This window comes from Protopterus annectens, chromosome 5.part0, assembly GCF_019279795.1.
Source record: "Protopterus annectens isolate FY-2018-M chromosome 5.part0, PAN1.0, whole genome shotgun sequence".
NCBI classification, from domain to species: domain Eukaryota; kingdom Metazoa; phylum Chordata; order Ceratodontiformes; family Protopteridae; genus Protopterus; species Protopterus annectens.
This window is the reverse complement of record NC_056735.1, coordinates 417,537,052-417,551,558: the sequence shown is the minus strand read 5'-3', so window position 1 is coordinate 417,551,558 and position 14,507 is coordinate 417,537,052. Positions and strand designations below refer to the sequence as shown.

Here is a 14,507-nt window from a genome sequence, read left to right as displayed (position 1 = left end):
ACAGTCGTTTCCTCGGAACATCCTCAGTGGGAGCTTCTGGGGATGCATCTGAGGAACCAGAGTCTCCCTCTGGGGACTTCTGAGGCATTGGGTCTCGACGCTTGGTAGGTACCGAAGGCACAGAAGCAGAACGCAGACCTTTTGGGGAAGGAGATAAAGAAGTCAATGAAGTAAGTGTCTGATCTGACAAGACCTTCCTCATGATGTCAAAGGCACCGGTGCCCCGACCCGAAGATCCAACCCGATCCGAAGAAGGAGGTCGTTTCTCCGAAATCGGAACCACGAGCTCCGACACCGAGGACGGATTCGAACTGATCTGAGCCGAGGCACCGAGAGGAAGAGTCGGAACCGAAATCTCGGTTCGACTATCCCCCCCGGAACCCAGGAAAGATGCTCGGCTCTGAGACTCTCCGGCTAGTTCCGAAGGAGTCAAGGTCAATGGAGCCAATAGCACTACTGGAGGCTTCGGCACCGAGGGCTCTACAATCATTGGTTCTTCGACTCCTAACACCGATGACTCGACGGGTCTCAGAGGAGGAAGTGTCGAGGGAACTGGAATAGCTTTGAGTTTTGAAACCAACTGGGACGAAACCTCGAGTAATTTTGACAAAGCCGAGTTCTCCATAAGCTTCTGTACCACTCGGTCCACATCGGAGTCGGAAAGTGGCCTCGAAGAACGGGTCAAAGGGATCGAAGCCATCACCGAGCGAAGGATAGTAGACGGTGGTACCTCTGATACCGGCTCCAAGACCTGAGCCTCGTGCAGAGATAAGGTCTCGACACCCGGCACCGAAGTCATAGGAGCCGGTGTCCGAATTTGAAAAGAGGTGCTCGGAGCCGATGACTTGGGCTCCGACACTCTTGAAGACTTCGACCCCTTCGAAGACTTCGAAACCTGTTCAGCCTTGTCCAGGGCCTCTTGAAACTCAGGTTTGATTAAACCTCTGTCCACCAACTTCCTGCGTCTTTCCAGCATGACCCTCCCACTAAAGGAATAACAGATGGAACAGTCTTCCTGCAAGTGGAGAGGGCCAAGACAGTAGACGCAGGATGAATGGTTGTCAGTAATGGACATCTTCTGTCCACACTGACACCTTTTAAATCCACTCTTAGTCTTTTCTGACATTCTACTAGAAAAAAAGACAGCACTATATAGAAAACATTTTAACTACAATATCAGATATAAGTATATATATATATAAATGTATAAAAAACACACCACAGCACACTGAGATATATGTATATATATTTTTGAAAGAAAAAATAAAATAGAAAAAGTTAACTTTCTTTTAAATACTGTAAGTTCTTACAGACAAAAAACGGCCTAAGGCCCTTACTAATAATTTTAAAGGTAACAAACTACCTAAACTAGTACACACAACTACTATATATATGAAGCTATCAATTATTAAGATAAAGATTATAAGAATATAAAAAATATATATATATTTAACAAGAAAAAACAGTAAAAATTGTACTGGCCCGAGCCTCTCGATGCGATCTGCTGCTAGCGGCAAACTAGATCTGAGGGTTAGCACCGGAGGATCATGGGATATTACTGTGCCTCGAGCTTTCTCGAAGATGCGAGCTAGTGATATGGCTGACTCGGAGCCGAGGATCGGCTCCGAACCCATGTGTAAGAACAAACGGCGAGATTGAACAATTTCACATCGTACATTTGGGGGCATGGGGATCCTACTAACCTGAGTCATGGGAATCAAACACTATATCAAATTTGACAGATCACTTAGCTAGTTATTAAATTACCAGCCATGTTTACTAGTTGATATGCTGGTAAATTTTTATGCAGCTTCTTACACATGGATGTGCTCCTGGTCAGTCCTATCTACATGTATATGTAAATTAGATATTCCCAACCCAAAGATATATCTAGCCACAGCAAATAAATGGAAAGTATGGAATATACCACTGGCCCATGTCAGTGTATATGCACTGTATTTCAGTTACCTGAGTTCCTTTGTGAAGGTTCAAAGACAGCAATGGTGTCATCACTTAAAAAATATAAGATGATAAACTTGCGGTCAACATCTATGGGTCCTCCTTCATTTAGCAATATGCCAACGAATCTCAGAACATTGCTCTCTAGACCTTGTCTAAAAAATAAATTCATGGAAAAGAGTGTCATTCAACTTCCACTGCCAAGAAAATCCTGTTAGATCTTTATTCAGAGTTTCGGTCATGCAAGATGTATGGAAAGCAATCAACAACTTGAAGTTAAAAACAAATTTTGTATTGCACAGATTTATGGATTCCAGATGTTAACATGCAGTGTTATCTTAAAAGTTAAACTACATGTTTAAACTGAATTACAAATACTTCTAAACTTTTACACTTCATCAATGAAAGGAAGTCATGCAAACAAGTTATGTATATGTTTCTTCATACTTTTACTATATAATTTCCAGTAGTTTAAATGCAGTAAACCACACCACACCACTCCACTACTGATATCATAATGGTTTCATAAATGCTAAATAATATTACATCATAGATTAACCACCAACATTGTTCTCATTAAAATGATGCGTGTTTATACTTGTATATATTTTTCTTTCTGTATGTATCTAAAACCCTTTTCAAAAGATGATAAATTTATGGACAGGAAGAAATGGGGGCTCTAACAGCAGACAAACAGAAATGTCCATACAATGAATCCTGTCAGAAGAGTCAGAGAGGCCGGAAGAAAATAACTCACACAAATAATCAAGAACCAAAGGCATCTGGGCCTTAATAGGGCCCTAACTCATAGTACGGCACCAACTAGAAAATCTTTTCCATGTAAATATATAAACAGCATTTTTTAGCAACTGCTGCACATCCTCATAAAAATAAATATATGCCTAAAAGATGTCAAAATTCTTTGTTCCAAGCAGTGAAAAGAAGTTTTCCAGGCTGGGGAGTTATAAAACATCCCCTGTCCTGTGTGAGTAAATTCAGTAATTGAAGAAGCTTGCAACTGCCCACGGCCAATTTCAAAAGAAGGTAATACCACCATAGCCTGCGCCAAAAGGGTGTCACCACCACTATTTTTAGAGAGTCTCTCTAGATCTTTAGAAGGACTCTGGATATCAGTGGAAAGGGTGGAAAAGCAAAGAAGAACATTCCCATCCATGGGAATGAGAAATCATCTGTCTTTTAGGCCAGTTTGCAAGGAACCCGGGAGCAGAATCTCTTTAATTGTATCTTTTAAAAGGAGGCAAATAGATGTAGATGAGTTTTTTCCATTAGTTAGATCACTTCCTAGGAACCCCCCACCTCCATCCGGTTTAGTTTCCATAAGTGAGGGACTGTCCTGGTCCTTTCCCACTTGTCTGCTATAATGTTTTGTTCTTATAGAATGCATGAAGCCTTAAGAGTCAAAATGAGCTTAGCTGATTCCTCCAAGGTAATAACAGCAAGTCTGCAAAGAGGGGTAAGATCTAGAACCCCATGTCTGTTTATATACCACATCACTGTGGTGTTGTCTGTGATAACTTGCAAAGGTCCAGGACACCAGAGATGGTTTAAGCATTTAGAACATTGATTATAGTCAACATCTCTTTGAACTCTATGTGCTTTTGTCTGTCATGCTTTTTCCAAGATCTTGCACTTTCAAAATTTTGCTACCCCCCCCCCCCCCCCAAGCAAAAGCTTCTGTTTTGACAGACTGAACAGAAGGGAAAACTTAAGGTGAGAGATAACTGCCTATCCACCAAACTTCTCACAAACTCCAGAATTGGAATAAAAAAAGATAAAGGGTATTTATGCTGTTTCCAGACTTATCTGAGGCACCACTGAAAATGTTCTCATGTGAAGTCTTTCTTACTAAAGGAATCATGATAATCACACAGGTCATGAAACCCATAATACTGAGCAATTGCCTGTCAAATGGCAGAGACTGGTTGGAAAAGCTCAGGAAGATTTCTTTGTACAGTTCTGTTTTGTCCTAGGGAAGTACCCAGAAGACATCCCAGGAAAAAAATATTCTCTTACGATGAATAAGGGATGATTTTTGTAGATTCTCTGAAACCCCAAACAGAAAATTAGTTTCTTGATAGATGTCAGAGAATCTTGACAATTGGAGAAATAGTTTGCAAATAGAAGACAATCCTCTAAATAAGGAAATATGTGAAATCCTTGAACTCTGCAATAAGCAATCACTGGTTGTAGATACTTTGTAAATACCCCCTGGTGCAGGAGATAAACAAAATGGTAAGACACAGAATTGAAAATGTGCATCAGATACAAAAAAGCTGAAAAATGTTGTTGTCTTTCGGCTTTTCCCAGTTAGGGGTCACCACAACGGAACTCCGGTCCACTAATGATTGGCAGTAGATTTTCACGAACGCCGAGGTGCCAGCTCGACGTTTAACCTTCAACTAAGGCACGCCCATTTATGCATGTCTTTCGAACACCCATCCAACCACGGGGAGGATATGCAGACTCCACACAGAAGGCACTCCCCGCAATAAACATCTGAATTCCTTGCAACAGGAATGTGAAGATAAGCATCTTTTAAATCTAGTGTTACCATGAAACAGAAGGAAGGGATGAGCAGTGACATTATTTGTAGGGATAACATCTGGAACTTTGGAACCTTGACCAAACAGGTTGAGAAAGGATAGGGCTAGGACTGGTCTCCAAACTCCCACTTTCTTTGACACCAGAAAGATCCTTGAATAAAAATCTTAGTTGCTCTGATTTGTGGGTACCATTTGCTTCATCCCATGGAACAACATTTGCTCCTAAACTGGAGGAGACAGGGCTATTTGTTTTACAGGAGGAAAAATTGCCTGAAAAGGAAGGACTCCCCCCACAGCCATATGTACCAGTGCAGGATGATTCTCAGAACTCATTGGACTGAAATAATCTGATGCCACCTGTGAAGAGGCAGACTGATGAATACATTGGCACAGTGGGAAAGGAGAAGAGCCTGAAGAGGCAAATAGTCATTTTTTATTACTGTTGTTGGTTCTGGGAGGACTTTCTTTTTAGAGCTTTCTTGCTATAGTTGCTGAAGTTCTGTTTGTTAGCAACTTGCTGCTTAAATTGCTTCTTGAAGAACGGTGCTGAGTTCGAAAGAAAATTTTTGAATAAACTTAGAAAAAAGTGCTGGAAAATATAGGCCAATCCTTGAATATGTTCCCTATTTCATAATTTCTTTGAAGTAACTCAGCAATCAAAAACTCTTTCTTAAGGGAAGAAATAAGAAATTAAAATCTCTGTTTTAACATATTCTGGTAAGTTTAGAGAACGTAACAAAACAAATCTTCTCATAACTCACTCCTAAGTAGCTGCTCTTGAGAAAACATCAGCAGAATCATAGCAACACTTTAAGGAGTGCTTGGTTACATAAGAAGCAGTCTCGGTTATGGAATTCCCAATAATTTTTAACCCATGAAGACAGAAGGTTAACAATTAACTTTCTCATATTTTCAGAGGAAATCAGTACAAATTTAATTTGCAAGACTAATACTTCAAACTTCCGAAAGTTAAAGTAGCAGAAGAATAAACTTTCTTTCCAAATCTATAAAAAGCTTTCCCATCCTTATCAGAAGGAAATGGGTTAGCATTAGCAAATTGTTTCACAGTAGAATTTTAGATAAAGAAATAACTGCATAGTTTGCTTTAGGATTAGAAAACATAAATGTATGAGTCTGAAGTATTCTGCATAATTTAATAGACCTTCTAAGAGCACAAGGTTGACTGTAAAGCATACTGCAAGTTGTAAAGAAAGCCTATAAGGCTGATAAAACAGGTACAGGCTACAGAATATGCCATTGCACAGATTCATAATAATAATTTCATTATAGTCCCACTGGAAAACATCTTTCATTTTTGCTAAGGTGTCTAAAAAGACAGCACTTCTCAAGAGAAATCCAAAGAAATACTTTTTCAGAATTAGAATATTCAACTTGACTAGAAAATACTGAAGAAACTCTCCCCCTCTCTTCTCCCCAATACTCACTGGGAACCCATGTCAGTTTGTGAGGGAAATCTTTTTTTCGTACTAGTAATGAGTGAAGGAACACGATTTTAACCATTAAAAGCAGAAATTAATCCCTAGCAAATCCCAGCAAATCTTTCCTGTCCATAGGGAAAGAAACAGGAGAAGTAACAGTTGTTATTTTTTTTTTGGGGGGGGATACTCTTGGAAAAAGACTGACTCATAGCAGGGGCACTATCCCAAGAATCAGGCATCCCAACCCAGCAAAGCTACAAGCCTTCACCCATTCCTTCCCCTGAGACCAACAAGAGTGGTTCTCCCTTGCCAAAGAGGACAAACCAACAGCTATGAATTATATGTAATGCTTGGTCCTTAGTGGCTTCACGAGCTATACTAGAGGGACTGATAGGCAACAATGACTGGCCCGAGAAACTAACCCCAGCCACAGTAGAGCCATCCATAAGTGGCTCAGGCAATGAATGTGCAAGCCTGACACAGAAAGATACCCAAGAAAGTTTATTTTTCTTGTAAATGGGAGAAGGAGGAACAAAGGAGACCAGGATATGCTCCAAGATTCAGCCAAAAAAAATGAAAGATGGATAGTGCAGCTTGAAAGAGTTCACATGAAAATAAGGATTTTGAGATTAAAACACAAATGGCATTCCCTCCAAAGCACAGTGTTCTGCCCCTAACACACTAATTTTACATAATCATGTAGAAAAACACAGCTGAAAAACAGAATTTATATTTTTTTCACACAAGCATTTGCATAATAAAACTCCCCCACAAGACATGGCAGTCCACAGAAAACACACACACACACACACACACACACACACACACACACACACACACACACACACACACACACATTTTCCTCAGAAAAATAAAATTACAGAAGGTTTTCCCCAACAGGGGGCTCATCTATCCAGCCTCGAAGGATTACTAAGTGACTGTCAGTTTTATGAAGTCCACAGAAGGAACGCATTACAGCATCAAGAAAGGTCTGAAGCTTTTGGCAGTCTAACTGCTATTTTAAAGTGCCCCACCTCAAGCCACACAGAAGTCAGAGCACAGTGAAGGTGCTCTAAAGTTTTGAAATCTGCCGTGTGGTGATATCCTAGGTTGCCGCAACAGTGACTGCATGTTGAACATATTAGATCTTTGAGCACTAGGCTCTACAATGGTATGCCATAGTTATATCCCACCTTACTCATGTCTACATCCCAGTCTCGGTTCCATAAGCAGTACTGTATTATCTATAAAAGCATTAGGTTTTCCCATGCCAATGGTCTGTAAACCTTCAAAGTTACACCAAATACTTATTTATAGCCTTCTTTGCTAGAAGCCATCTGTTCTTTGAGCTTCTTCATTCATTCCCATAGAGAAATGTGATTGTGGCAACCTGTATTTTTAAATGAATATATTAAAAAGAACTGTTAATTGTTCTGAAATAAATTGAACTACAGTCATAAATAACTATGTACAATTATTCAGGGAATGGAAGGAAGGTAGTGTAACTGTTACAGTAATTAGCTCTCAAAGGCTTGACTGTTATATCAATTTACATTCAGCTATATTGTCATCTTCAATAAGGGTAACTTTTAAGAGTAAATTGTAACATTTGGATAGATTTCCAATCAGTGCTATTATAAACATGGCAGGAGAACAGTTGCAGAATCCTCCACAGTACAGCTGTGCAAAAACCCACCCTACTCCTAGGCTGCACATTTAGATTATAGTGTTTGGGGAATATATGCAGTACAGACCATTCTGAAATATCTTGTGACAAAAGGTTTGTGACATATAGTTCTGATACTCTTGTTGCCCTAGAAGACAGTACTCTTACTTCGTCTTATTGGGGTTTGTTTGTTTATTTATGTATTTTATTTTAATACATTAATCAGGGTGGAGCATTGATCTCATTGGAACTATTTCAGTCTCAGCACAGGATAAATACAATAGCTACAAGACAGAATACAGAGAGTGACTGCCATTACATACAGAGTGGAAATGAGAGCTGGCACACTGAAAGAATCATAATGAAAAGTAGAGCCAGAGTAAAGCATTTATTGGGAAGAACAGTAGGAAGACATTAAGTTATAGGACCAGAGAGATACCATTTTCCTAGAGTCTTAAATTGTGCTTTTATTTCTGATCAGAAAATGGGGTAAGATGAAAGATCCTTAAGAAAAGAAGGAGAGATTCCCACAGTTTGGGATCAAGGATTAAGAAAACATGATCTGTGCAATGAAGCCAAGTTTAGGAGGTTTGGAGGAGAGGACTTGAATGGTTAAGATTTCTAAAGTTGTATTTTGGTGCATCTCTGAATAATCTGGAGACTAATGGGTGAAGGCCTGATTCTTGATAAGGTGAAATACTTGAAAGGTAAGTTGGTGTTTGCACATTGTTTTACAGGCACCAATTATTTTTTTCAATGATTTTGCAGTTGTGTTCATTTCTCATTGACAAAGTGATAAATCTGCATATGGTATCCGAGATGGATTGACTGGCAGATACATTTCTTTTAGAGCCTGTAGCAATTAGAAAGAAAACCTATTCTAGCTGAGCCGGTACAATATCTTTACCTTTGGCATCCCTACAAGGTCTGGAAATAACAGAGTAGAGCCGATTACCCTAAAATAGGAGATAGTTGATTTTTGTGTGTGTTTGTAGTCCAGGTGGAGTTGAAAATTTAGGAATGATCCAGGATTTGAAGAAGTCTGGAGAGAGAATTGAGCTTTTGCATAGTAACAAAAAGCAATGTTTTTGTTTAAAGACGTTAAGCAGTAATTGTTTATCACTGACCCACTGAATAAGGGCATGAAACTCAGCCTGAAGTTCAAGTTCAAGCGAAGAGACAGAGTGGCTGCAGCAAAACATGACCATATTATCAGCATAAAACAGGAGGGGAAGATGGGGTAAGTTAAAGTGAGTTTGTTAATGTAGTTAGAAAGGAGAGATGCAAGAATAGATCCATGGGGAGCAGCTTTCTGCAGAGGGACTGACAGAGAGGCTGATGAGTTTAAATTCACTGAGAACTGACAGTTAATGAGGTAATTTTTGAACCAAGGCAATGTGTCATTGCTAATGCCTATTTCACTTAGATGGTCTAGGAGAAATGAGTGATTAACAAGATCAAAGGCTCTGGACAGGTCAATATAAATAGATCCAGTAATTACGCATTTGTTCATTCCAAAAATAATGTTGTCAGTGAGTGCCCAGATAGCTGTAAGTGTTCTGCAACCAGACAAAAAGCCATACTGCTTTTAAGAAAGTAGGTGATATTGGTTGATGTGTTGAGTGAATTGCATGTAAAGCAATTTTCCAGAATCTTACCTAAGGTAGGGAAAATAGAAATGAGCCAAATGTCTGATGTATTGGATGCATTGGGTTTCTTAGGGAGAGATTTCACAATAGCATTTTTACAGATATTAGGGATAATATTAGGTATAATACACATGTTGTAGATGTGCTTCAATAGGGTTATGATGCTGTCTCTGCAGTGATAAATAAACCATGAGTGAAGATTTTACTGTGCAGGCTATTAAGATTAATTTATTTGAGTAGAGAATGGATGTCCTTAGATGCGATAGGTGTGAAATAGAATGAAGGAATGTACGGAGGGGAGTAGAGAGTGGCAGAGGCAGTCTGCAATTGGCCAGAGAATGAGATAGGAAGGTTGCCAAAATGAAATCAGAGACAGAAAGTTGGGAGGATGTGAAATTCATAGAGGGAATGTTACTGTGCTCTGTATGAGGGTTGACATTTTTCTCTAAGTTTTTGGGTGATTTTATTAGTGAGGTTTGGTATGATTACATCATGTGACTTTTATGACAGCATATTGCTTGTTTGGCAAGGTTGCTTAGCTGGGTGTAGTTTTGTCTGTTTATTGCAGCAGGAAGTACTTTCCAAGAATGCAATGCCTTGTCTCTGAGTTGTAGAAAAGTTTTAATCTTGTAGATTAAACAGTTATTAGTTTCTGCTTTGTATAGTCTTTGAATTACTGCCAATCAAGAGTTTTGCATGTCAGCCAGTATAGAAGTGAGTAGTGTTAGGGTCAGATGAATTCAGAATTACTGGCCAGTCCATTAAGGAGAGAGTGGATTAAAGTTTTTTTTTAATGTTATGTTATCTATTACAGAAATATATGAGCTTTGGGGGCATATTTACATATGGATGACAAATATGAAACTAATACAGCAGTGGTCACTGACAAATGGTTGGTGAATGTTCATGTTTGAAATAAGAGAAAGTTTTTTATTTAATGTTAGATCTAGGAGGGAGTGGCAAGATGTGTTGAAACTGGGTCTAGTAGCTTGAGATATGAGCTAGGTGAAGTTGAACTTATTAAGGACAGTATTCAGGTCATTGGAAATGGAACTGAGTAAGCTGAGGTTGAAGTCACAAAGTATTATGAGATTTTTGATATTATTTGTGGAGGAAATTATTTCTTTTAGTAGGCTATTTAGGGAATGAGGTGGAAGGTGGTACATAAGCTACAGCAAGATGTAGTACATTATTCTTGGGGGAGGGAATAAATATATTAGCAATTTACAAGCATTATTCGTATTAGTGTTTCATTGAGCAAGTAGGTGAATGTTGAAGTGTGGCTTGAACAGAAAGAGAGTTCTACCTCTTTGTCTTGAGCCTGGTCTGGGGTCAAAAAAGTAGTTTTAATTAGGGCAAAATGGTATAAAGAAAGATTATTAGCCTTAACCCATGATTCTGTGATAGCAACTAAATCAGGCTTATGTGAGGAAATTAATGCATTCATCTGGTCAGTTTTGTTTCTTATACATTGTGCATCAAGTAGGATGCAGGAGAGTAGAGATGGATCTGGGCCAGCTTCAATGTTACTTCAGTGAAGCAGTAGGAGTAAAACTGGAGACAGAAGTTTGCAAAGATATTTGGCAGATGTATGATCAGATTTTTAAATGATAAATATATATATATATATATATATATATATATATATATATATATATTTATATAATATATATTTATATGTACGTATATAAAGAAGGTGTTAGCGTGATTGAATAGTTTGGTAGAATATGGTAATGGACTTTAGGTGGGGGATATGTATGTGCTGGTTAATTCTGAATGAAGGAAATATAGCACATCAGTATTAAATAGAACTAAATGAAAGTATGAGTAAGGGGTATTTAACAAAATGTGTGATATAGTAGGTATTGTTTCGAGGAACACCAATGGATGTTATCAAGAAGAGCAAAAGTATGTAGTTAGGCCAGAAATTGGAGTATATTTAGTGTTAAAGAACAGAAAGATACGCAGTGTTGTATTTTATTGCTGGAAAGAAGACAAAGCTACCTAAGAGGAATGTTAATAGTTGTTTTAAGTGTAATGGTGGAAATTACAATGTGCATCTTTAATGTGATGGTGATATTCACTTAGAAGTGGGTATTGAAAGGAGAGAATAAATGTAGAAAACTGGGGTTGTCTGGAGAACTGGGGTTCGGAGGATAGCGAAGTAGGCCATAAATCACATGCTGTGTGAGTCAATCAACCTGTACACCCTTAGTGGGTAAGAGTATTCACTGGTAAGCTGATATACATGGCAAGCTTTATGTTCCAGAGGAAAAAAAAGCAAAAAGTAATATTTTTAAGAATTAATACTAACCACAGTTATTTGATTAAATCAGAATTGAGGGGGCACAACTGTGTTTATTTAGTGGTTATAAATATTTTGATTTAAACCAGAAGTTCTCCAACTTTTGTATTTGGGCTTATATTATTTATCATAACCATAGGGAATGCACTGTGCCAGTCATTTTGATAAGTAAAGCTTATTAAATCACTATTCCTCTTTCCCTATTTTGAATGAAACAAACAGTGGATCAGTCTTTTCTGGTTATTTTTTTTTTTTGGCAATTGTAGTATATTTAAATTGTCTGTACACATTTAAGAGATGTAAACAATCGTATTACCCACTTTGGCAATCTGCAAAAAGACTAGCAAATGAATAAATTGATTAACAGGCATGAATGATGGCACTTTGTGCATGAAAGACAGTCATACAGGACTGACTTGCTTGAGCTTCTCCATAACATATCCTTGCAAACTATAAGTCACTCTCTATGACCCAAGAAAGCCATAGCTCCAACTTGGACCTACTGGAGGCTCTCACCGTTCATTCCAATACCTTATTCACGAGTTACTTAAACTGGGATACTTACAAAGCCCAAAACTTACATGCCCAGAGAATCCTGGACTTTATAAATGCAAACATCTTGGATGAGATAGTCCATACACCCATTAGGAGTGCAAACATACTCAACTTGGTACTCAAAAACATGAGAAAATGCTGTACATAACCTCCACCCCACCTCAGTGCAGTATCCTGTCTGGTAAAGTCAGACCACAAAGCTGTCTCCTTCATAATAAAAATTAATTATGTGACCCTAGCTAACCTGCAACATTTAGGAACTATTCTATGGAAACTTCCTACTACTAAATGATAAACTGCCAAAATGTCAAGCACACAAACCCTGAGATGTGGAATTGTTAACACAAACTCTATACAATAATGTCAATAAATGCATACAGATACCTGTACCTACCAGACAATAAGCCCACAGCCAACACAAAAAAAAAACACCCTGGTGAAATCCAAACATAAGCAGGTTATACATAAAAAGGAAAAAAGTCATAGCCAAGATTAAGACATGCTACCCCCACCATGATAAAAACACTCTCATCAATCTAAACAAACAACTAAGAGGGCAAATTAAGTCTACTAAAGCCAAAGTTGAGGTGAAGATAGCCTCCCAGGCAAAGGACAATCACAAGACCTTCTTTATCATTGTCTGAAACCTCCAAGGCAGTGTGCACTTTTCAGAACTAATTGTAAATGGATCCACCTACACAGACCTGGAAGATATAGCAAATCTGCTGGCTGATAAATTCAACTCCAATTTTCCACCTTCTCTCCCCCACAGGCTGCCCCCCCTCCTTGGAAATATAATCAAACATAAACCCCAATTATCACTAAGGAGCAGATCTTAGATGTGCACTCTAAGACCAAGAACACCACATCAATGGGTCCTGATATTACCCCAGGAATCCTATTAAACAGCCTAAAACATGGCATCTTGGGACCACTGGAGTCACTGTTTAACCACAGCCTCCAGAAAGTCATTGCACCACGTGAATGGAGAACTGCAATGATCATCCCTCTACACAAGGGCAGGTCATTAACAAACCCTAGGAACTATAGACCCATACGTCTGCGTAGTCTCATATGCAAAGCCATGGAATGAATTATCATGAAAATGATTAATAAGTACATAGAAAACTTTCAAACACTGAATCTAGCTCAGTTTGCTTTCCTCAAAGGGAGATCATGCCTACTCAACCTGGTGAACTTCTTTGAGAGGGTCACACCAAGGCAATAGATGAAGGCAAAATGGTGCATACTGTTTACTTTGACCTGGCTAAGGCATCTCATACAATATCCCACTCAGGCACTGTAAACAAACTCATGGGTGTAGGAATAAACCCCTATGTTATGCGCTGGATAGTTGTCTGGCTCTCAGATAGGACCCAAAATGTTAGGATAGGGGAGACTACCTCCACAAAGAGGCTGGTCACTAGCAGAGCCCCTCAGGGGTTCTGTGCTTGGTCCTCTCCTTTTTGGTGTCTGCGTCTTGAAAATTAACACCAATTTCAAGAGCCTCTGGCCAACCACGTTTGCAGATGACTGCAAACTAGAAGCAGTCACAGAATTCTCCCAAGATACTAACATCCTACAGGAAGGAGTAACACAGACAAATAACAGGTGCCAAAGCCATAGTTTAAAGCTCAATGCCAAGAAATATGTAATGGCATCCTTTGAGAAGTCATCCACGCTAGGAAATTATCTCATCAAAAACTCACCCCTAAGAATAGAACCAGAAGTCAGAGATCTGGGTAGATATGTAGATAGTAACCTGGAATTTGACCAACACGTACATAAGGTAGTAAGGAAATTATTCTATGTTGCTCAACTTATCAGCAAGGGCATAGCATCTAGGTCCACGGAAGTCATTGCTCCACTGTATTCAGCCACCATCAGTCCCATCGTTGAGTACAATTCCCTCTTCGGTATGTACCTGACCCGGTACATGCAATAACTGGAATGTTCTCAGAGGTTCTTCACAAAAAGAATACATGGAGAAAACAGCATTTTCTATGCAGATTGCCTCAAATCCCTATCTCTATACTCTGTTTCCTACACACTGTTAAGAAGCAATCTATGTCTGGCATACAAGGCATCCTTGGATCCCACTTTGATGGGTATTTTGCATATCCGCAAAATGAACAGCATCAAAATTACTTGATCTAGGGATTTAAACTCTGCTTGTGACATAAATAGGACATGTTGGATGGACAAATATGGGTCTCAGAGAATGAATTCACCTTCTCTGGGTCAGACTTCTCATCCATGTGAAACAGAGCTGTTCCCTAACTCTGTTCAAGAGAAACCCGCAGCATTGGATGGGAAATCAGAAGTGTACCTCAGGTCTAGCCAGTTCTACTTCATATCATCAAAATTTCA

General features: G+C 38.9%; 1 protein-coding gene across 1 annotated transcript in view; it reads right to left on the bottom strand.

The window, feature by feature from the left end:
* Window positions 1–14,507, bottom strand: part of EFHC2 (EF-hand domain containing 2) — a 1,536,365-nt gene that overhangs the window by 707,042 nt on the left and 814,816 nt on the right. Inside the window, exon 9 of the mRNA XM_044072376.1 lies at window positions 1,969–2,114. Within this exon, the coding sequence (XP_043928311.1) occupies window positions 1,969–2,114 (146 nt within the window). The remainder of the gene's footprint in view (window positions 1–1,968; window positions 2,115–14,507) is intronic.